This window comes from Mauremys reevesii, linkage group 8 (genome assembly GCF_016161935.1).
Source record: "Mauremys reevesii isolate NIE-2019 linkage group 8, ASM1616193v1, whole genome shotgun sequence".
In the NCBI taxonomy this organism is placed as follows: Eukaryota; Metazoa; Chordata; order Testudines; family Geoemydidae; genus Mauremys; species Mauremys reevesii.
Window position 1 is genome coordinate 86628492 of NC_052630.1, and position 23614 is coordinate 86652105.

Sequence of the window (23614 nt, forward strand, 5' to 3'; positions counted from 1 at the left end):
GCTGGAGCAGAGTAGGGCTGGGTGGTGGAGTGGGGCTGGGTGGCCAGCACATCCCTTGGCCCGCGCCGCTTCCTGCAGCCCCCATTGGCCCGGAACGGCGAACCGCGGCCAGCGGGAGCCGCGATCGGCCGAACCTGCAGACACGGCAGGTAAACAAACCGGCCCGGACCACCGGGGGTTTCCCTGAACGAGCGGCAGACCGGCTTTGAGATGCACTGGGCTAGGGGACTGATTGGCAAGATGTGTGTGGGTGGAGAGGCAGGAAGTCAAGAAAGCAAAGAGCCAGTGAGAGAAGCAGTTGTGAGTGTGGCCCTGAGAGGAAGCAGAGAGACAGTCATCCCTGGGCACAGAACTAACTGGAGAAGCAGCTTGTAAATTGCAAACAAGAAAACTGCCTGCTGTTGTTTGTTTCTACCGTGTTCAGGGAAACAGGGACCTTGTACATTCCCTGTAAATAAACTGGATTGCACCAATGAATATACCAGACACCTATAATCAATTTCTGCACCTAATGAAAACAAACAAATCCAATTATTAACTATGCGCGCAGACCAGAAGGGTGACAATATTATGAACCCTCCACTTATATTACATCTAGACTTTCAAAAAATGAAAGCCTAAAACCTGGCTCTGAACTCCATATTTTGGCACTTAAATAAGTGTGCACATTTTCCAATGTGCTGAACAGCCAGCACCTGTGATTAGGGGACTTCAGTGGGAGCTGCCGGGTGCTCAGCATGTTTGAAAATCTGGCCACTTATTCATGTCATAATCTGGATTCAGGAACATCACTTCAGGCACCTGCTTTTGAAAGTCTAGTCTCCAGTAGCTATTTAACTGCACCCTGCTGCTTTTAATTGCTGCTGTGGTCTGGGGGAAGAAAGCACAGGAGACATGGGTTATGTTCACATCCTTGCTGTGTCACCTTGGTCAAGTCAGTTCAACTTTCCGAGTTTCAGTTACTCTATTTGTAATACACTGGGGATAATCCCACTGGCTCTCCTTAGTAAAGTGCTATGGAAGAAGTGTGCCACATGTTATTTATTATTAGCATTATTTCCTGTGGAACTTCTCAATGCTACTGCCATTGAGAGCGCTCGTTCTTGATAACACCTCTGTGTTATCGACACAACCATTCTCTACTGCCAGTGGGCTAAGGCTATTTCTGGGCAGTGCATTTTCTTTTGACAGCTTTCCAGGTTTTACCAGTTGTCCCATGAATCCCCCTGCAACTGTGAGTAAGTGTCACATTTAAAGCAAAGGGTGAGAATGTCACATTGTGGAGCTCCAATTTCTTCTCAGAAGAATCTGTTCCCAAACCAGCCTGTGACATACCAGGATCCTTCTGACAAACTGAGCTGTACCACAAGAAGCGGCAACAAGTCTGAGGTACTTAAGCATCTTTCCTTAAATGTTTCCATTTGCTCTAGCACCATAAACCTGTTTTTACAACTATTGTTATTTTTTATTAGCACTACAGCAGTGCCCAAAGGCCCCAGTCAGGGCTCAGGGCACACTGGGCGAGGGACTTCACACACACTCTTAATGAACAGACAGTCCCTGCCCCAAAGAGCTCAGGGCTAGATTTTTAAAGGTATTTAGGCCTCTAGCTGCCATTGATTTCACTTGATACCTTTAATAAAATACCTTTAAAAATCTGGCCCGTACGGTCTCAGAATATGACCAAAGAAAACAGGTAGATACGACAAACAGCTACAAGGTAACAGTGTGACAATGCTGCAGAGGTGGTACTCCCCTCTACTAAGAGCCACTCCCAAGAGCCACTGGAGCTTTGGTCTTCTTTGCCGACATGGTTTGCCTCCCCTAAGGGCTGATCATTTTCAGCTTGGGGTGAAAAATGCCTCTCATCACTCATGCCACTTAAATTCAAAGGCAAGTATATCAGCCCCAAGGAAAACAAGTACAATTAAGCTCAGCTTTTGCTGAAGATGATAATTCTGCTTGGACTCACCATTTCTGTCAATAGGTGGGTACTGGAAATTCCTCCTCATGTCATCCAAGGAGAGGCCTTGAGAAGGGTGTTGACCAGTGCTGTAAAATTGACATGACACCTCAGTTACGGTGACTGAAATGAGTTGCATCAGATTTTCCATTAATAAACTTTGAGGCAAAAGACAGTAGCATGAAATATACCTGCTTGGGTGCCCTGCTACCAACATTCACAATGAGATCTTTGGCGTGAAGGGCTTTTATTCAGGATCGTGAATCAAACACATGTGCACACACCACACATTCCCAGAGTAACTGTCTCCAAATATCTCGTTTTGGCTTCACAACTGCTTGTAAATTGCTATTTTAGTAGCAATTCTAGGCATCAATATTTTATGCATCACTGCTATCAGGTTCCTGCAAATTAGTTTATCTGACAAAGACCATCCCCAAGCTGTCTTTCAGTGGGACTGACCACAACACTGCCAATGGGTTTATTTATCCTCGATCATCAAAAGCTATCAGGTAAAGATTGTCCTTTACCGGCTCTTCTCAGATAACAGGCAAACAGAAATTGAGCATGCCCAGGGAAAAGAAAACAAGAAGCCCCAAGAGAACTGTATTTCCAGGGAAACATAAAAGAATAAGGCAAGATATATAGTGATTTGCGGTGGTTACGGTGACATAGCATCTCCAGGCACACTGGTTGGAGACATCGCTGGAAAGGACACTTGAGATTATTTGCAACAATGCAGTTTCCTTGGTGATTTCAGTGAGGCAAGCTGCTAACTAATGGCAGGTAAGGTTGTCACAACCTGGCTGATTTTACCCCTGAAAAACTTAGATGACTTTCAAGAATGGTTAGACAGTGGTAATATTTTATCCTTTAGTCTCCATTGTACCAAAGCTGATTTTAGATCAGACCTTTTTCATTTTTAAAATCTCTCTGCTCTTCTGTTATAACCTTTATTACAGGAATGAAATGACTTTTCTTCTTCAAAAGGACACGCTGACTAATAAAAACATAAAAGATGTTCCTTTCCTCCTTGAGATAGCAACTTATTTTTGTATGTATAATGATACTTGACATTTTTATTCTGGATGAGCTTTTATAGGGAAGGAGACAAAAATTTGGTTTTGGGAGCAGCATCTATTGTTTCTTTGGAGAAAAAACTTTTTGGGGGAATACTTTTGCAGTGGGTGAGGGAGTTTACATAATAGTGTAAGCATTAACCTGAAAGGCTTTATTAATTTGTTGCCTCTCTGTAACCACTCAAATCCATAATGTCTTACAAATATTGATCAGCCCACTGTGATAACTATGAGCTACATTATTATACCCATTTTACAGATGGACAAACTGCAGCACAGAAAAGTTAAGTGGCTTGCTAAAGGTTACATAGCATGTAAGCAGGAGAACTAAGAATAGAAAATGGACACATGACTCCCGGCACCTGTACTAAACACTAGACCATACTCCGTCTTTTTAGAACTCTGAATAGAGCTTTGCTGTCATTGATAAAATGTCCTAGTAAATATTCTGCAATTGAACTGTGGAACCATTGCATATCTTAGACCAGCGGCTCTCAAACTGGAGTCCATGGACTCCTGGTGGTCCACAAGAGTACTCCAGGGGGTCTGTGAGTCATTTCCTGGGTTGCTGGCCCCAATGATTAATTCTTCTCCCTCCCTCCAAGTGCCTCCTGTGTGCTGTGGAATAGCTGTTCAGCGGCATGCAGGAGACACTGGGAGGGAGGAGGAGGAGTGGGGATGGGGCGTGCTCGAGGGAGGGGGTGGAAAGAGGTGGGGAAGAGGAGGGGCAGGGGTGAAGTGGGGGTAGGAAGAGGTGGGTGGGGTATTGGGGGAAGGGGTGGAGTGGGGGCCGGGGCCAGGGGCTGAGCGGGGGTTAAGCACCCCCGGGAAAAATTAGAAGCTGACTTTGGGGTTTGTGAAAATTTTTAAATCAAAATGGGGGGGTGGAGGGGGGCTTGAGTTGCTAAAGTTTGAGAACTACTGTCTTAGGTGGTTAATTCAATTGGCTTTTGACTTTGTGCCTTACACCAAGTAGCGTGCTTTAATTAGAGAGGAACCTGAACCAGATCTAACTTTCCCAAAGACTGTGGAGGTCTGACCCAAGAGTTTTGGTTTGTCCAGCCATTAACGTCAGATCCAGATCTGAATTTTCCCAAAGGTCTGGCATTCTGATTCAGGCCTGATTCCAGTTACAATCATCAAGAAATCCACTCAGCACTCAGTATATGGAAGATTTATATTTTTAAAAAGGGAATACATTTCCACGCCACATTTCCTTACAGCATGTCTCCTCCATGACCCCAGCAGCGAAGGTGCAGTTCTGTGGGACAGAGGAAAGAGAAAACCTTTCCCCCAAAATTCCTATTCTTAGTTGAATACAAATTTTTACTAATTTATCCACTAACCTCAACTCATGGCTTCATTCTGGCTATTTACAGAAGCAATACTCTGTCTCTGTCACTGCTCCATCTCCACAGTATCTTAAATTAATACTAATTTATGGCCCCCCAAATAGTGCCTGGGCAATGCTACCTAATTTGTGTCGTGGTCAAAAATGCAAAATATACAATTTCAATAGCATCCAAATCGCTCCCAGCAGTTTTCATAAAAGAAACAATGTCTCAAAGCTACATTTACCCAGGCAACTTATATAGCAGGAGCATCAGCCTGCTAATAAAGTGCGCTCATTTGAATGATGAGCTCAGAAGGCACAGCAATGGGGAAACATAAGTCACAAAAAAGAATAAATGCTTAGAGACCATTTTGTGTTCTTGTTAAAGTCAATGAGTACCATTTTCAGAAATGCCTAAGGCCTTGTCAGTTAAAGCAGTATAACACCCCACTGTGTGAATGCTATAAATGTGCTTAGACCAGTACAGTTTATTCTCATATAGCAAGAGGAATAAGTTACACTGGTTGGTGTAAGGCACCTTTATACCAGTGCAGCCACGTTAGGGGTTGTACCAATATAACTGTGTTGGTTAAAAAATCAGACCCCTAACCAACATTGTTATAGCAGTACAAAAACGGTGTGTAGCCCAGGCCTCAGTCACTTCAGAGCCCTGCAGTGTGGACTATGGGGTGTGAATTGCAGTGCACACTAGCCTGACGTGCTGTACCTCCCCCACGTGGCTGCTGCGGGCACAAAGTAAAAGGTAGCTAGTTCATGCTCACTTAGGCCTGGTCTACACTGGGGGGGTGTCGAACTAAGGTACGCAACTTCAGCTACGCGAATAACGTAGCTGAAGTCAAACTACCTTAGTTCGAGTTACTTACCCATCCTCACGGCGCGGGATCGAAGTCCGCGGCTCCCCCGTCGACTCCGCCACCGCCGTTCGCGGTGGTGGAGTTCTGGAGTCGACGGGAGCGCGTTCGGAGTTCGATATAGCGCGTCTAGATGAGACGCGCTATATCGAACGCCGAGAATTCGATTGCTACCCGCCGATCTGGCGGGTAGTGAAGACGTACCCTTAGTCCTGTTCAAAGAGGACTACATTAACCCAAACTAGGTACCCGTTAGCTTGTACCAGCAGTATTCACACAGGGCAGTTACCAAGCACCACTCTGGTGCACGCTGCATTCATAGCCCTGTAGTATGAACTGCAGAGCCACGCAAACCTAGCCTAAATCCCCTGGAAAGTCAATAGCAGTTAGACTAATAAGTGACCAGGCTGCTTTTGAATATTTTACCCTCATAAATAGTTGGCAAGCTGTTCAAAGGGTGTGCCCACTATTCCAGGGGAATGCTGCCAAAGTAAGACATCTAGATTCCTCAGCTGCCATATTAATCACATATGGTCTCACAATAGCAGGGAAAGTGCATTTGTACAGTTCAACAGATATAATATGCGCTGTATGTCTGGGATCCAACATTTTGACCTTCTATTTCCCTTCACTCAAGCATTATAAGTGTATACATATATGTATGTTCATAGAGAGAAATAAAAGTTTGTCTCTGATCACCTCACTTCTATGTGTTGGACCCTGAATATACATGACATGTCATGTCCAGTGAGTGGTATACAGATATTATGCATTAAGCCTGTGGCTGGGGTTTTTCAAAGGAATGCAAGGGAGTTAGGTGAATTTCAATTGGAGTGGGGCACCAAATTCCCTGAGGTTCCTTTGAAAATTCCAGCCTACATTGATACAATGGCTTAGAGAAACACAGTGACTCTGTAAAGCACAAGTCCATTTCTGTGAAGCACATTGGTTTGAGCTTCCTGTACAGAATACTGTTCCTTTTTCTTCTGAGTGCAGAGAACTCATCTTTATTTACCTCAGCGTCCTGTACTGGGTCACAAGAATTCTTCGAAGGAATCTCATGCTGCTCTGTTGTTAAGACAGGCCGGTATGAATCTAATGATTTAAAACTAGAGAATTCCTTCAACGTGCAAAACATGGATCATTGCCAAGTATTTGAAATATTCCACAGAGGCTACAAACTTATAACTATTGTTTTGTTTTTGAGTAAAAAGCATATCGAATCTTCGGGGATGTTTGCATTAATACAGGACTTTATAAAGCCAGACTCTCTCTCTCACTCTCTTTGTGTGCATGTATGGTGGGTACATACAAAAGAAAACAATGTATATGTCACTGTATTTACTCTGCACAAAAAATGTACAAAGGATCACTCTTAATATATCCCCAGTCTTAAGAAAAGAAAACTTCCGTTGAGCACCAATTTTTATCAGTCCTTTGAGCTTATGATGGCTTTCAGTGTGTGTGTGTGTGTGTGTGTGTGTGTGTAAAACACAACGAGGTAGATGCTGCAGAAAAGGATTAATGAACATCAATTTTAATTAAAAAATGTAAATTGTATTTTGAACCTTTTCATTCATTTCCCATAGACATTAGAACTTAGGATTTTTTGGTTGCTAGGGTGTCCATAGAAAGAGACAATGTCATGAAAACTTGTAGAAAGACATGCATGAACAGTCCTGCAAGCCCTTTGGAAGAGTCCTGCAGAACTGTATAACAATGAAAAAACAGGTTTTGATAGAAGTTATGTGAAATACAGACTTTAATCATGAATAAGCTCCTTTCCATAGGTTTCTTGGAGCAAGCTACAGAATTCTATCTCACAAAGATATGAATTTCTATTTAATTCTATAGGATGGTTTAAAAAACACATAGAAAGGCTATCGTTTTCTATTATATCCTGTAGGACTTTTCTGTAAAGAGGAAGCATTTGGTGATCCTTGCAAAATCTCTTTGTGGGGCTGAGGGCTGGTCTACACTGGGGGGGGGGATCGATCTAAGATACACAACTTCAGCTACGTGAATAGTATAGCTGAAGTCGAAGTATCTTAGATCGAGTTACCTACCGTCCTCATGGCACGGGATCAACGTCCGCGGCTCCCCCTGTCAACTCCGCTACTGCCGTTCGCGTTGGTGGAGTTCCGGAGTCGACAGGAGCACGTTCGGGGATCGATATATCACGTCTAGATATATCGCTGTCCCGGATCTAATCTCATTGCATCTACCATGCCACTATCTAAACTAATGTTTCGTATAATTAATATTCCATTTTAAATACAAATCAAAATTGATTTGGTACTAAAGAACAAAATTTTCTTTTTTTAAAAATGGGCTTTGCTATAGAAACAATATCTTAATTGTGTAAACCAGACCACCTTGAATACACAAATCAAGAGCAAAGTATATATCTGCAATATTGACTAAGCACATGGTTCATACTGCAGCTAGTTATTCCACTGGGCAGCCTTTGCTGATACAGCTTTTCTGTAGAAATTCTTTAGCTCCTTGGATAGAAGATACTGCAAGGGTAGCACCCATCTCAATACTGGATATAAACTATTCACAGAGACGGCTTCTAGATCAGGAAGCGGAAAACTTCCCTGAACTTGAAGAATATTTTTAAGAACCCTTCAGAACAGAGGACAGATTTTTGACTTCCTGAAGGCCCATATATTATTAAGTATTGATATTTTTTATTGCTATTACAGTAGCACCGAGAGGTGCTAACCAGAATTTGAACTCCATTGTGCTAGTATTTGTTCAAACACATAGTAAGAATCAGTCCCTGTCCCAAAGAGCTGTTAGGTATATGCAGTAGTAAAGTTTGACTTTAAATCTGTTTATTTTGTGCAAAATAAGGAGTAGATGGATTCCTATAATGATTTTCTGGTGCTTTCCCCACACTGAAATTTTAGGGGATAAACACACAATAGAAAGTCCTTAAATTACACTTGCAAAATTCTACTCACCCATTCAGCTGTGATAAAATAATATTTATTGGTGGGTGGGTATGTCAGACATTTTTCTTTCATAATCATCACCATCATCTAATGTAGGTGAACCTGTGTCTGCACTGATATTTTACCATGACATTTTTGCAAATCTGTTGTAAACAATTTGGTTTGTAAGAAGGACAGTCAGCCTGTTGTTCAGGATTTAAGGTCACTTTGCAAATGGATTAGCTATGGGATAAATCTTAAATATGTTTTTTAGTGAGCTAAGAAGCATAATTCCACAAGCACTGCTCTGAAAATGTACCCTGAAGTCTATGATTCTCTATGAGAAACTAGACTGAAAGGAAATCCTAGCTGAGGAATAGGTAATCTAATATTGCAAAGGTTCCCATAGGAACACACTTCTTTTATTTATACCTGTTTGGATCAGCCGCCTCATTTGGAGTCTGGCTCTTGGAAAGTGCAGACAGATGCCCCTAGAGTAGAGCTGCAGTAAACTGGTCTCCCTGCTGGCAAACAAACTCTTCAAAGCTCTTGAGCCTACTGCCTGTCATTTGTGTCTTGTATCTCACTGTACATTGTGGGCCTGAGCGCAGCAACTTTAGACTCATGACAAACAGCCAGGCAAAAAAATGGCCAAAGAATCTTGGTATAAAAGGAAAAGCCAAGCAGAAGAATATAATCTGAGTCACTCCTTCCCCTGCCTCCCTTCTTTGTACAGCTGCAGAGTAGCGGGATCAGGATACAAATCCTCGACAGGTAGTATGTTTTCAAGTGTGTGATTGGCCTCCCTGTGTCCACTGTTTCATCTCAGAAACAGAACTGGGAATGAAACAGTGATCATCTGAAGTTTACTGTCATTATTACTGAGCCATTGTCAGATGGTTGGAACGCTCATAAATTTCAGCTGAAATCTGCTCACAAGAGCCATTTCAAACAGCACCTACACCCATAGGGTCTTACAACTACATAATGCCTTCAATTCACCCAGTACTCAAGGGCTGAAATCCTGGTCCCATTAAAGTCAATGGCAAAGGTCTGAAACTCTGTGGCATATTTACTTGGAAGTATACATAAACTGTGTGCATGTGTGTGCAAGAGTTATCATTTACACCCATGAAATCCACTGGGCAAATGTGTTTTTTCAGTGCAAATTCTAAGCGGTCTATGTATGCTGAGGTTGGAATTTTTGATCTGTCTGTAGTTGGATGTGCAAGTATGTGCATTGCAATTTTGTGACTGCATAGGTGGAGGCGCAGCTGAAACCCTGACCATATACCAAGCAAGCCAATTAGTTGTAATTATTATTCTCGCACAGTTGGACATATTAGTTCCTGATGACAATGGCAGTTCTGTACAGGGACCAATTGCATGATAGGATATATGTTGCAATCTGGAGAACTAATACACTTTATTCATGTCTTCTGCCTGTCACCTACATGAGTACGAGCTCAGGGCATGTCTACACATACAGTGCTGCAGCTGCACCGCTGCTGTGTGTCTGGTGAAAACACGCTATGCTGATGGGAGAGAGAGCAAACTCACCTGTTGGCATAATAAAACCACATCTGCAAGGGACAGTAGCTACGTTGGTGGGAGAAGCTCTCCTGCCGACATAGCACTGTCCACACTGGCGCTTATATCCGTGTAACTTGTGTCACTCAGTGGGGTGGTTTATTCACACTCCTGAGCAGCATAACTTATGCCGACACAAGCAGTAGTGTAGATTTAGCCTCAGATCCCGAGACATTCTGTTTACACTGGACTAGAATCTGGACTAGAATGAAAGTAACTAAGTGTTCCAATGCACAACAACATGGAAATTGCAATTCCAGTGACAGTGAAATTTCACCCAATGTAAAATTGTTCTGTGAAGATTTTAGAAAGGACCATATGAGGGTTCTACTGTATTGGTACATATATGCATATTATATAAGCCAGCCATGGTGAGAACCTAGCAAATAATCATCCTCTTTTATATTTTCAAACAATACTGTTCGTGGGTATGCTTGGCAAACAGAGAATTTACTGAAATGCTTTTGAACTGTTCTAGGCATAAAAGTGAGCCCACCTCTATCAGACCATATCTGATACTCAGTTGGGAGAATAAACAAGGACTGTTGGTTTTAAATGCTCCATAAAAACTGCATTTCAGTTCTGTACTTAAAAAAGAAGCTTTTTCATTTGGTCTGCCTTCAGTGAATATGCTTACGTAACCCTTGAGAAGCCTTTGAATTGAAAATATCATTAGCCATGGCTCTAGGACTCTGACACTTTTCGAAGTGCAGGCAGAAGCCGCATTACTAAACAGAACTTTATTTAAACTTAATTAGTCTTTGGGGATATTATTTACTTCACAGAGTAAAGAAAAACAAAGGTCTGTCACCACTAGACATATCTGAACATAGCAGATGTATTCATGGCTCCTGGCTTCTATTAAGGATCTTCTAAAAATATGCTTTCAGGTCTTCCTTTTGTGAAACTTTGACAGGATAATAGAATGAGATTTGCTGGATTCCACTAAACTGTAAAGTAACGTGTCATCAGCTTCACTTACTCTTCAAATGTTTTTCTCTGGCAAAGCTCATCAATCCAGCTTTTCAACCTCTAAAACACAAAGCCATGAAACAAAAAAGGGCGACTCAATCACTTGTCCAAGTGACAGAACATGAAATGTTTAACGTTAGCTACCAATGGCAGGATACAGGCTGTTTGTTTTAGGTTTGCTTAGAGTTTGTCTGTATTTCCAGCCTCAATGCAAATATTATTCTAGGGCTGAGGTGAGTGTTGTGAGGCTCAGGCCTGTTCCTGGGGCTCTTGCTTTCCCAGCTGCTCTGAGACGTGCATTAAAAAGATAAAGTACTTTGCTCCGGGGACTGACAGATGCAGTTTTCTTAGAGTGCCACCGCTTGCTGATGCATGGAGTGGCACTGTCATGGCTCTGGAGGAAGCTAAGCACCAGCATCCAGTACAGGTAGGAAGCAGAAAGAGAACAGGGACAGAGAGAGATTCCTATAAAGAAGCAAGGAAAGCTCATTCTGTCTAAGCCTAATATCCTCAGTATTCTTCTTCTGCCTTACTCTCCTTATAGGCTCCTCCTGTCCCTTCTCTGTGCCCCAGCTTCCCTTCTGACTGGAACATGTATCCCTTTTGCCCAATACCCACATTGTGTCTTTTCATGCTACCCTATATTCCTGGGATAAGCTCCCTGCTCTGCACGCAAAGTTCTCTTCATCTCCTCCATGGAACAACTACGACTTTTCTGTGAACCATCCAATAATGGCCATGTTCCCCCCTCCCCTCACATTTATGTTCTGCTCTAGCTTGCTTGTGTGCCTGCCTTTAGATTAGAAGATCTTTGGGGCTGACCTACCACAGTATAAAGTCATGTGCATTTGTGGTCCTAGAAACATTATTAATATTAATTTGTAATTTATAGCCCCCCCCGCCCCGTTTGTGGACGAGCACACTAGAGGCAAAGACTAATGCAAAACATAAAATCATAGAAAGATAACTATGTACCTGAAAGGAACATAGCAACCCCTCTGTGCGTCTGCATGCTATTAGGGTGCAGCTCCAACAAAACTTGGGGGAAACTTGGCTTGAATTACTTAGTGCAGCATCTCACAAAATTAATACCAAGGCACTAGCCTAGAGAAAGCGGCCGAGATCCTCAGGTCTGGCCAACTGTGTTTTATACAGAATCAGTTGGGACTGGGGGTAGCAAAGCTTGCTTTAAGGAGCTTTGTATCCCTGGTCCAAGGCCTGATTTCTGCCAGGCCAGACTCCAGGCAAAAGTCAGTGTAGCATTAGCAGTGGAAATCCTCAAAGTGGCTGAAGGGCCACTTTCTACTTTCAGGCCAAAGCAGCCAGAGGGGACCGAGAAGCTCATGAATTTTAAATATCTACAAAAACCACAGAGCTGCTGAGAATTCAGCTGTTGGTAGGGGGACTACAATACACGTACACGCTTGCATGAAAAGCGGCAACCCTGTACCATGGCCTTGATTTAACAGGAGGCAGAAAAGCTAAATCTCTAAAGCTGCTCATCCTTAGAACATCTTTCTTAGCCCCATCCACACAAACACTTCACTGAAAGGATGACTCGACAAGTTGTTGTCAACTGGATAAAAAATGATAATAAACAACTAGAATAACAGAAACTTTAATAAATCACTTAACACAGCCTCTCTGGATGTCAGGTTTGGAGTGAGGGGAAACAGCAGCTTAAGGAAAGCAGAAGTAGCGATAAAGCTTGGAAAAATGACCTTTCCCTTAATAAAAATGTAAGGCCTTTTCCTTAGGGATTGTGTGGGGAAGAATTTCAACTTGGCTTTTCTCTCCTGCTCCCTCCTCTTTTTAGTGGTTAGCAAAGGACACAGCTCTGATCCTTACTCCAAGTGGACAGCTACCTAGGAAAAAGTTCAGTGGTGCCAGAGATGGAAAGAAGCTGGGTGGGGAATATAGAGCTGGTGTTTTAGTCTATGCTATTTAACAAAACAGAGAAGAGTCTTCTTGCTGGAGGAACCCGATCACTCAAAATGCCTTGGTCTTGCACAGCTGCTTCCTGGATGTATCATGTTTCTTTTCCAAACCTGTGCTGAGGCACTGCAAGTAGAATCTCCCGGCCTGTGGCTGGAATCTCAATGTGTGTGTGTGTCCTACACGTACACTGCCCAGATTCAAAATAGAAGCTCTGTGGTTTGCTAGTGGCACCACTGCCTTCTTAGGCTTCTATCTTTGAAAGATGTCCACAAGCAGACTCCTGTAGCTACAAGCCCTTTCGCTGGCTTGGCTTGAGACGTATTTCTATAGCGTTCACATGGTATTAATTATGAGGCAACGCATGGGCATACAGGTCTGACTGCATGCATATCTTTGCAGGATGGAGGCTATCTGGGGCAAGGACTGCATCTTTCCTATATCTGCATGGATCGCACAAAGTGCAATGGGGTGAAGATTCTGACTGGGGTCTCTGGCACGTCTGTACTATCAATAATATATGGAAATAAATAGTAGCGTGCGAGTGATATTAAATGTGTCTATAGTCAGGTCAAGCCAACGCAACACAATACAATACAAGGTGGGCCAAGTTCTGCATAGGAGGAAGCTATTCTTGCATACATCACACAAAAATGTAGGTCCCTGCCCACACTACAGATTGAACTATGTTGGTAGCAACCTTATTCAGAAGCAGTTATCAAACAAGGTTCTGTTTGAATGGTGCCAGGGAACTGTTCTTGTAGCATGTTTCTGGCATGACGCCCCTGTCCAGAATGGAGAGGGAATTCATTTAGTACCATGGTAGGTCACACCAGGCTCTACATAGAAATCTTTGGCCACCTGAGCTGGCCTACAGCATGGTTTCAAACACATCTACACCATAGTTTGTAACCAATGCTTAAGAATGTGTTAATTTCACACTTCAAAGAAAACGAGGCACAAAATCATTCTGCTTCATCCTAACTCCGTTGAGTCTGGGGTCTACTTAGAATAAGAGGAATGTTATTCTTCTGCAAATCTGCCCTCATATAAGAAGCGCTAAAGGTGTAAAGAAGTAGAAAATCAACTATTAAAGCTTCTACTGTGTGATGGGTTGATACATTAAGCAGCCTGATTAGACAAGCAATCAGAATGCATTGCTATTGCACCCAATTCATTACGAGGGCACTGTGACCCGCCTCTTATTACTTCACACATGGTAACTGCTGCCACGCAGGAGGGAGACTCACTAAACACAAACACTAAAGTTACAAGGCAAGAAGCAAGCAAATAACTTCAGTGTCATGCCTGCTTAACTCCATGTATGGGACAGGGAGATTTCATTAGATGAATTGTCTCAGCTGCGTTACCAAGCTGCACACTGCACAGTATTGCAGAGAATATGAAGTGGTCAGAACTGAGAAAGTAGAAGAGATGGAGAAATATTCCAGTGGAATGCAGCCAGAAATACAGAGCCCCTCTCTGTTCCAAACGTATACATTTCCCAAAATTAAAACCTTCAGAAACCATTGTCATTAGAAAGTCAAGTCATTAATCATCTCAGTATGTTGTATAATTGAAAAACTGCAGAAATCATTATCATTTTATTGTACATTTTGCCTCTAGGTGAAGCTTTCTAAGTTCTATTTATAGGGTAGCATTTAGTTAATTTTTGTTGCAGAGAAATTGAGAGCGGGGAGAGGGGACTTTCAATAACCCTTTGGGTTATAGAGGAACCCATTCAATGAACTAACGAGCATGGCTGGCATACTGAGAATACTAAATTATAGGAGCAGGCAGGCTGTAGCAATAGCTTCTTCACTCTCTCTCTCGGGTGTCTGCACTGTAACCTAAATATGTCACTCCCTCATTCTTTTCCTGCAAAACTATTACATTCCACAGCACTATCTGGTTCTTTACGGAAGAAGGATTAAAGCAGGGTCTCTCTTCCTTTCTCCTGACCCCAATCCCCACCTTCACTTCCCTCTCACATTTAAAGCAGAGCTTTTATTTCACCAGATGAGGATTTCTATTTTTAACATGGAAAGCCTTCACATCTAAGTGCAGCTGTGCGGTCCCTCCCTCCCCATCTGGGGCCACTACTTTCCAGCTCAGGCCTTTCACTCCCCATAAGAGCCAGGAGGGCAGGATGTCCAGGTGGTTTCTCTGCTGTTACAGTTTTTGACTGCTTGGTGGTGCTAGAGAGTAAAGCATAAATCTGTGTCTTCTAGCAGAAATTAAGTGTCATTTCATTTCAGCAGTGCTGTCAGTCCCCAGGAGACTGAGAAGGGAGATTGTTAAATTTGCCCTCAAACCCAGGTCTCCCAAGTGGTAGCACAGACTACTTCAGATATGAACCTTAATGTTACAATAATACAGAGAACATAGATCTCAGACAGCCACAGAAAATTCTGTAATGGCTTCTCTTCTGTAAAGAAATGTAACACATATATTAGCATCAGTCCTTATAGCATTTGCTGTTCCTCTGTTTTGATTTAATTGTAGCATATATTAGGGGTGAAGTCCTGACCCTACTAAAGTCATTGGGAGTTTTACTATTACTGCCAGGGGGTCAGGATTTCATCTGATGTCTCTTGAACACTAAGGACTAAATGCTCACTCTAGACAGAACCCTGGGCAACTCAGGGGCAGTCCCAGGAAGCCCTGTGACTTGGATACACATCTGGAGGCACAATTCCTTCCTTGCTTCCTCCCTCTTGTGGGAGGAAGGAGACAGGGTCAGGAGAGAGTAATTTGCTCCTGGCATATAGGGGCAGCGAATTGCAACATGCTGGCTGCCCATTGCGCAGAGCCAAGACTCCACCCACTCCAGGGATGTGTCCAGATACAGAATACCCCTGGACAGGTGGCCCACGCAGGTTCTCCTGCAGCATAGTTCTAGTCACAGTCTAGCCCTGCTGATTCCATTTAATATCAGTGCACCATCATTAGCGCAATAATTTTGTCCACAGGCCTCACTTCAGTCCTTTCATTTCGCTCAGATCACAATTTAAATTAAAACAAACAAACTAACAAACAAAAAAAGAGAGCCTGGCACTAAGAAGCATATTGCAAAACCACAGCAGCTTACTTTGCTTTTGTACTGCAGCCTTCTCCCACTACCTTAAACCTTTGTCTACTTAGAGTGTAAGCTGTTCGAGGCAGGGAGCTGGGCATTTTTTATGTCTGTGAAATCCAAATTTAGTACATACATACATACATACATACATACATACAACTACTAATTTACTGGAGATGATGGCATTTTATTGCTGTTGCAATATGCCACTGTGAGGAGAGAGTGTTCAAACACCACTCCAGATAATGGCTACACACTTCATATTAAAGTAATCTTAACGTTAAGCAAGGGTGGAGGAAGGTTTCCTGGTAACACAAATAATAATATAACTTTCTCCCCAAGCCTGGCTGTATGTAGTGTTCCCTGAAGGAATGACTCTCTCTGCCTCTAGTTCCCACTGGCCAGAAGGCCACGCCCATGTCTCTTATATCTCGGTAGAGTTCACACGCTATGTTTGTCATAGGGAGTCAGTGAAATCTACTTGGCAGATCTATGCAGGGTTTTGCTGCCTGCTAACTGGGTGAGCCACCAGAAGAGCCCTGACTTCTACTAGCTTGTTTTTATGAATGTGTCTCACATGAACACAGTTCCCTCTAGTGGCTAGATAATGTATAGACGTTTATGAATCTGCTATTGTCTCCAAGGTACAGACCTGGTCCTTTAGCTCAAGCAAGCTCAAACTTGCCCCAGTTCCCCTAATAAGAAATCGAATCCTATAACTGATGATAAAGCCTATTTTTAAAGACTGAACAATGCCCCCATGCTAAGAAAAAAACTTGACGGACTATGTGTAACAGCACCAACTGGCTACACCCACATATTGAAATGATTGTCAGCTATCTGACCTGGCTTTTCCATCTTGTAGCCAGAAGCCCCTATCCTAGTAGTTTACATATACTATTAATTATTCACTATTTTTTTTGCTAAGCATTTTGATTGCTTAACTTTTCTTCGCTCAGAATTTCAAATGCAAACAACAAACTATAATGTAAAAATCCACGGGCTCCTGCGGGTTCACTGGCAGGTAGTGGAAATATGTGTGTCTACCTGATGAACACTTGTAATGACACCCCTCGATGGGTAGTCATCATTCTTTGTTGTCCTGCGGTAGAGCAGTGTTGCTGTGTATGCAGTCCAGCCAGTGCAGGCAATTGTCTAAATACCCCCATCACTGTTTTTATTTTTTTAAATCATAAACAAAATCTATATTAATATTAGATTTTGTGAAACCTTTAGAATGAAGCACCCACTTGTGGCCTACCCAACCAGATAAAGTCCATCACATTTTAAACACCTCGGGCTCATCATACTGTTGTAGGACTGTCTGAGAAGCTAGGATTCCGAAACACTTTTCAAACCTTTATACAGCAGCAACTACATATCAGATGATTATTTAGTTATGGCATTGCCCACTATCTACAAGGTGCTTACCAAACACCCAAGAAGAGTGGTCCCTAATCTGGGAATCTCACAGTCTATGGAAGATGATGGATGTCTCCTTGGATGCACTTTCTTGATGCTGCCCACCACACTGTCCCATAGTAAGAGCTAGTCCAACCTCAAGGGGTTGCCACTTACCTTTGTGACCAAACAGCATAAGCTCTTGCATTCAAGGCGTATTCCAGCTCAAACCGGCTACGTAAAGCTGCAACATGGCTACGGCCAGGACCTCCTCGTGCAATGAGACAGTCAGAAGAAGAGGAAGGAGACAAAGAGCCACTGCTGTTGCTGGAGGCTGGAGACATCAACTGGATTTAAAAAAGAGCATTGTCAACATTTGCTCATGAGCCTTAACAGTGTTAAAGAGGCTTCAACGCACTGAGCATGTGCAACAGAACACAAAAATTTTGCTGCAGTCCTGGATTATTTTTATTCGCCTCTTTCTCATTAATATTTGTGTCTAGGGTGACCAGACGTCCTGATTTTATAGGGACAGTCCCACTTTTGGGGCTTTTTCTTATATAGGCTCCTATTACCCCCACCCCCTGTCCCAATTTTTCACACTTGCCCTCTGGTCACCCTATTTGTGTCCCTTCTTTCTTCTGCTGCATTGGCTGAAAAAAGCAGTGCCTCCTGACTTTGATCAGCAGCAGATGAGAGCTGCATGCAGCTTACCGAGGGAAGTGGTAAATTCATCATCTCTTGGAGTCTTTAAATCGAGATTGGATGTGTTTCTAAAAGATACGCTCCAGTTCAGCTGTGAGTTATTGGGCTTGATAGTGTTCACTTACGTAGCAGGGAAGAGCAATTCCTTCCACTTCAGGAATTATTGGGTGAAATTCTATGGCCTGTGTTCTATAGGAAGTTATGCTAGATGAGCATAGCAGTTAGGGTGACCAGACAGCAAGTGTGAAAAAAAGGGATGGGGGTGGGGGGGTAATAGGAACCTATATAAGAAAAAGACCCAAAAATCGGGACTGTCCCTATAAAATCGGGACATCTGGTCACCCTGACAGCAGTCTCTTCTGGCCTTATAACTCACGAATCTCTAAGTACAAACCCAGAATGGCAGGGCAAGCGTGTAGTGCTAGGACACATTTAAAAGTTTAAAAAGGAACAAAATTAATTTTGGGAGTGAGGGGAGAGGAAACAAAAGGGACAAAAAATCTTATCACCCCAGATTTCATCCTTTGTTGCTGTAGCACTTAACAACTCTCCACAGATTTTGTTCCTTAAAACTCTCCTAAACAGGGTTTTGCCATGGAGACAATGGAGCTTAAGACTAACTCCTCAGATAAATAAAGCTTCTTTTTTTGGTTCATAGCCCAGATTTCATCCTACATGCACTGCTGCCTATGTATCACAGAAGCCAGTTCTCCCATGAGACAGCATGGTTACTTGTGATATAGTACTTCACTGGTTCTAAAAACTTAAAAGCTTCCACCTACACATAAAGCAACCTGCTGCAGTCAGAGCATGAAGAAATGTAATAGATTATGGGAGTCTGCTCTGACCCTTTAGCTCAAGAGCAGTGATACATTTTAAAGAAAAGGGGGAATTTTTGCGTACACACACACACACACACACACACACACACACACACACACAGAGTAAATTCAGGACTGGAGTCCCTAATCAAGCTCACTTCCTGTTTGATCGGTTATCTTCATTGGGCTGAATGCTGATAGATCCATTTGTTTATTAGCCATAGAGAGAAGCAGAAATGCAGCGTTGTATTTCTCTTTTTATGTTTGCTCTTTTAATCCCCCTCCTGAAAATCCATGTCAGATTCTTCTTTCTAGCCAAGCAGTCCTGGGATTTCTGGGTGGGGAGAAGTGGGTCTGCCTAAGACTACTGCAAGGTACATCCCTGCAATGCTGAACAGTCTCTCTCTGCAGCATTATCATCTCTGGAAATGCAGGGAGCCAAGAGCAAGGGAGAGACCTGATCTCATATCATACTCACAACAGTGTGTTCTGTCAGGCTGGCCTTTGGCCTTCTTCTTCTTAGGGCACTCATGGGGCTATTGTTTACTGTATCACCTTAAAATTTAGTGGGGGAGGTTACAACTGGGTGAAGCGGGTCAACAAATTCTATGGTCTCTTTCACACTTGTGTTGCTCTCCAACTTGCATTCACATTTGCTCATTTGGTGCATTCACATTACTTAACTGCAGGAGCTTATATCTTTACCTCAATATTGCACAGGCATTCTTCTAATTTTGTGACTACTTCAGAAAATTCTGGTCTTCCCTGTGAATACAAGAGAGAGAGAGAGAGAGAGAGAGAGAGAGAGAGAGAGTATGCACATTTTGTATTGCAAATAAAAGAGGGGCTGGTAGTTGCAGTTTTGATTTTTAAAATGTGGATATCTGCGTTTGTAGGAGGCTCTGACTAGGAAAGCTGACACCATTTACAGATAAGCCTGTTCGCGTACAGCCGGTTCTAACCTTCCTTCTAGACACTATACCCAGGGCCGGTTCCAGGCACCAGCGCAGCAAGCAGGTGCTTGGGGCGCCAACCGAAAGTGGTGGCACGTCCAGCTCTTTATGAAGCGGCAGCAGTAGAGCTGCCGCCGAGGTGCCGCCAATCGCGGGTTGTTGTTGTTTTTTTTTTGGCTGCTTGGGGCGGCAAAAGCACTGGAGCCGGCCCTGACTATACAGATTAAAAGGGGGGGGGGAGTGATTGTGGAGCCTCTCCACTTCTCTCTGCATTCCTTGGTGCCACCATGAGTATACTGGCATGTCCTATACAAATGGCATGTTTAGATCTTATAGCATGAGCATTTTCTAGGAGCCACAGGTGCAGTACTTCTGGTTTTTATAGGGCCTGCCAGTGTGTAACTTATCAGATGCGCACTTAAGAAGACTTTAACGCCAAGACAGGGATCAATTCTTGGGCTGGTGGCAACCCCTCCCCTCCCGCGTCCCACTTTAAGAGTCTTAGGGTCAGTCCCTGCAGCTCTTACTCACATGAATAGTCACGCTGACAGCAGCCAGACAACACACATGAGCAGGACTTCAGAATTTGACTCTAAATCTCAGTGTTAGATTTAGTGGGGTTGTAGCCATACTACGCTAATAGGTTCTTATTGCTAATCTAAGGGCCTTGTGACACACTGTGCAATGTGTCCCCAGCAAAGGGCCAACTTGCGTGATGCTAAGAGCTCCTGTTACATGCTCCAAGCTGAGAAGTAGTGGGGACACTTTTGAAAGCTGTTGTGTCTCATATTTCTGAGTGCCTTGCATTAATACAACTAGACTCAGTACTTAAAAACCTATTCACTTTATTGAATAGCTTTTCTCTTCTATGTTAACACTGAATAGATTAAATTATTCCAATGTATCCTGACCCCAGTGCACAGACTCTTTTTTTTAAAACCAAATATGGGTTCTTGAAGACTGTCTCTTCTTCAGTTGTTCTATGGCAGTGATCAGGAGCATGGAGGAGCATTCTCTGGGCATTACAGAAGGCCTGGATGTGAAATTATTTCATGGGGTTTGCTTGATATCTCAATCTATTCATTATATTAAATGGACTGTAATTATGGAGATATCTGTCTGCCTGTCTTCTTGTACTGGGCCTGACAACATAATCTCTGTGGCAGTAGTTCTGCAAAGCACGTAAGCACATCTTACAGAGTGATTAAATCCCACTGACATTAATGATCTATTGGAGTTGATGGAAGGACTCCCACTGACTTCAATGAACATGGATTAGGCCCATAATTATTAACGTTAAGCATGTGTTTATGTACTTTGCTGAATCAGGACCTGATAGAATCACATAGTTTTATTTTGATCAAAACACAAGAACTAGCTCAATATAAAAGGAACTGATTATGAGTCACTGTCTTTTATTTTCTGGGAACAAATGTGCCTTTGAAACAACCACAATTATAGTTTGCAGCATGTAGATGTCTAAGTACCTGCAACATGGGTACAGTCTGGTGGTTAGGTGAGATGAGCCATGAGTTTGCCTTAAATTAATTGCAAATGCTAAGCTGTGCCCTCTAAATTTGAGGCCCTTTTAAGAACTGGACCAAACTATCACATAAACATACACTGTTGTCTTACTTGTACTGTATCTTTAATAAACCAGGAGTAATGGAAAATTTCAGTCATAAGTGCTGTCCACTGGACATCTTTCGGGCCGTAAAATTCACCATTCTCTCATGACAAATTAAAATCTCCTTAAAAAATGCAGAGGCCACTAATGTACTTAATTAGCCACTTGCAATTAATTCCTGAATAATAAATGTCAATACCATGAAATATATGCTCTTTTTCTTTTAGGTACATTGCTCATTCTACTTGCTTTGGTGATTCAGTTAATAACATCATGTCCCTCCTCATGCCTGGTATGCTCAGAAAATGTTACTCTGTGTCAAGGATTAACATATATACCAGGTAATTAAGTAAGACACTCCAAGAGAACTGATATTTATTATATATAGTGAGCTCACTGCAGTCCTCTAATTGTATTGACTGTTTCTGGACTCTGCTTCTGAAAGCAAATCTCTGCACACACTGTCTAAAGAGTGATAACATTGTTTTATTTCTCTTTGCCTAGCGGCCTTACCAAAACTATTCTAAGGCCTTCAGAGGTAATTGAAAACCTTTGTTACTGAGAAAGGAGTCATTTCATGCAGCAAGACACTTAAAAAAAAAGATTGTTTTAATAAGTTATTGTTCACATATTGTGCAAAGTTCAAGCCTTACACTGGCTGAACGAACTTTGGATTGCCAGGCAATTCTACAGCATTAGTAAGATTAAGTGATATTCCAGCGATAGAGATTAGAATCAAAGTGCATTATGACATTATAATTCTGAAACAATGGTTTCTTTTTATTGGGGCTAAATGAGCTGTGGAAATGCTACCAAGATACGTTGACTGTATTCATTACATATTGTTTGCTTAAGTCAACAATTTAATAAGACACCTTATTAACAAATTTAAACCGAATGTGACTTTCATACTGATGCTAAAGAACATACTTGGTTTATTGCTAAAAGCAGCACACCTCTAACACTAGCACAGAAAACAGAAAGGCATTATCGGCTTAAGAAACCAGAAGTACAAATAGTCATAAAACTAAATAACACTTGGCACTTAAACCGTCTTTCATCCATAGTTCTCAAAGTGCTTCACTAAGGTGGGTAAGTGTTATTAAGTCCAGTTTACATAGGGGGATGCTAAATCAAAGAGCGGTTAAGGTCCGGATGTAAAGCCCAGTGAAATCAACAGGCTGCCAGTGACTTGTCCAAAGTCATATAGGCCTTGATTCAGAAAAGTATTACATATACCTAAGTCCCATTGAATCAGTTAAGCAGGTTCTTAAGTGGTATCCTGAATCGGGATAGACATAAGCCAACGTAATTTTCTTGTGTAGACCAGGCCAGAGAAGACTAATGTTACTAATATTGCTATTCTATGTTACTGAACATATTACACAGATTGTATTTTGAATTCCCAGAATGTAACATTTGTAGGATCTGATTGTCTAAAGGTGACATCACCTGATGCCATGTGCAATTGCCATAATGTATGTGCTACCACATAATTAGTAAGTCAGTCAGTCAATAAATGTTTTCTGTTAAAGCAGCATATTTTCCTTAATGCAGAAACAGGAACAAACCACACAAACAAAAATAAAATGAGACTTCTTTCTACACCATTTTATGTTATCAGAAGGTTATTTGCTTGAATGTTACTGTGCAGTCTGTTGATTGTCATTTTAAAAACTGCCCTAAGAGTCCAATAGCTTAAATATGTTGGAGAGATGCTGCAATAACTTATTGTGATATCCCTTTTATCATGCAAATGCTGCTGGACTCCCGAAGAGAACATTCCAAGTCACCCTCAGGTGATCATTCCAATGGGATTGACCATAGTTTGAAGCTGAGAGGACGTTTTCCTTTTATCACACAGAGGAGTTTATTTAATGCAACACGTATCTGATAGGGGTCTGTGCTCACCAGCGCATATGGGGCTGCCATGTGAAAATCCTCAGGGCATCCATAACAGAAAAGGCCCCCTTCATGTTTATTAGTTTTAGTCGCAGGACAGGAATGAGGCCTGCTGACAGAGCTGTACGTGGGAAGTAAGCATAGCGCTTTGCCTGCACTATGTCTGGCACAAAATGTTAGTTTCGCACTTCCAAAAGCAATGAAAAATTCCTCCCAAAATAACAACAGTGACAGTAGTAAGCAATGCATTAACTTTGACGTCTAGTGGAACAGATGGTTTTCTGTTTCTTGAACAAATATGTCATGTCAGTGCACAGCTAAAAAAATAAAATAAAAAATCTAATGTTCTGATGCATGTGAAATGACATGCAGGTTATGATGAATAACCCAGCACTTAGATGAGCTCGGATGAGGGCTAGCTGGCTGCAATGTAATCTAGACAA

The 23614-nt window shown here is 42.3% G+C and overlaps 1 protein-coding gene across 2 annotated transcripts in view; it reads right to left on the minus strand.

Annotated features, from left to right (window-relative positions):
- The window catches only part of LOC120369671 (serine/threonine-protein kinase TNNI3K), a 166536-nt gene that overhangs the window by 3313 nt on the left and 139609 nt on the right, over positions 1-23614 (minus strand). For both annotated transcript variants that reach the window (XM_039483218.1, XM_039483219.1), the window contains 3 exons: positions 19395-19454; positions 17341-17510; positions 1973-2052 (listed from right to left, as the gene is read on the minus strand). In XM_039483218.1, the coding sequence (XP_039339152.1) occupies positions 1973-2052; positions 17341-17510; positions 19395-19454 (310 nt within the window). The remainder of the gene's footprint in view (positions 1-1972; positions 2053-17340; positions 17511-19394; positions 19455-23614) is intronic.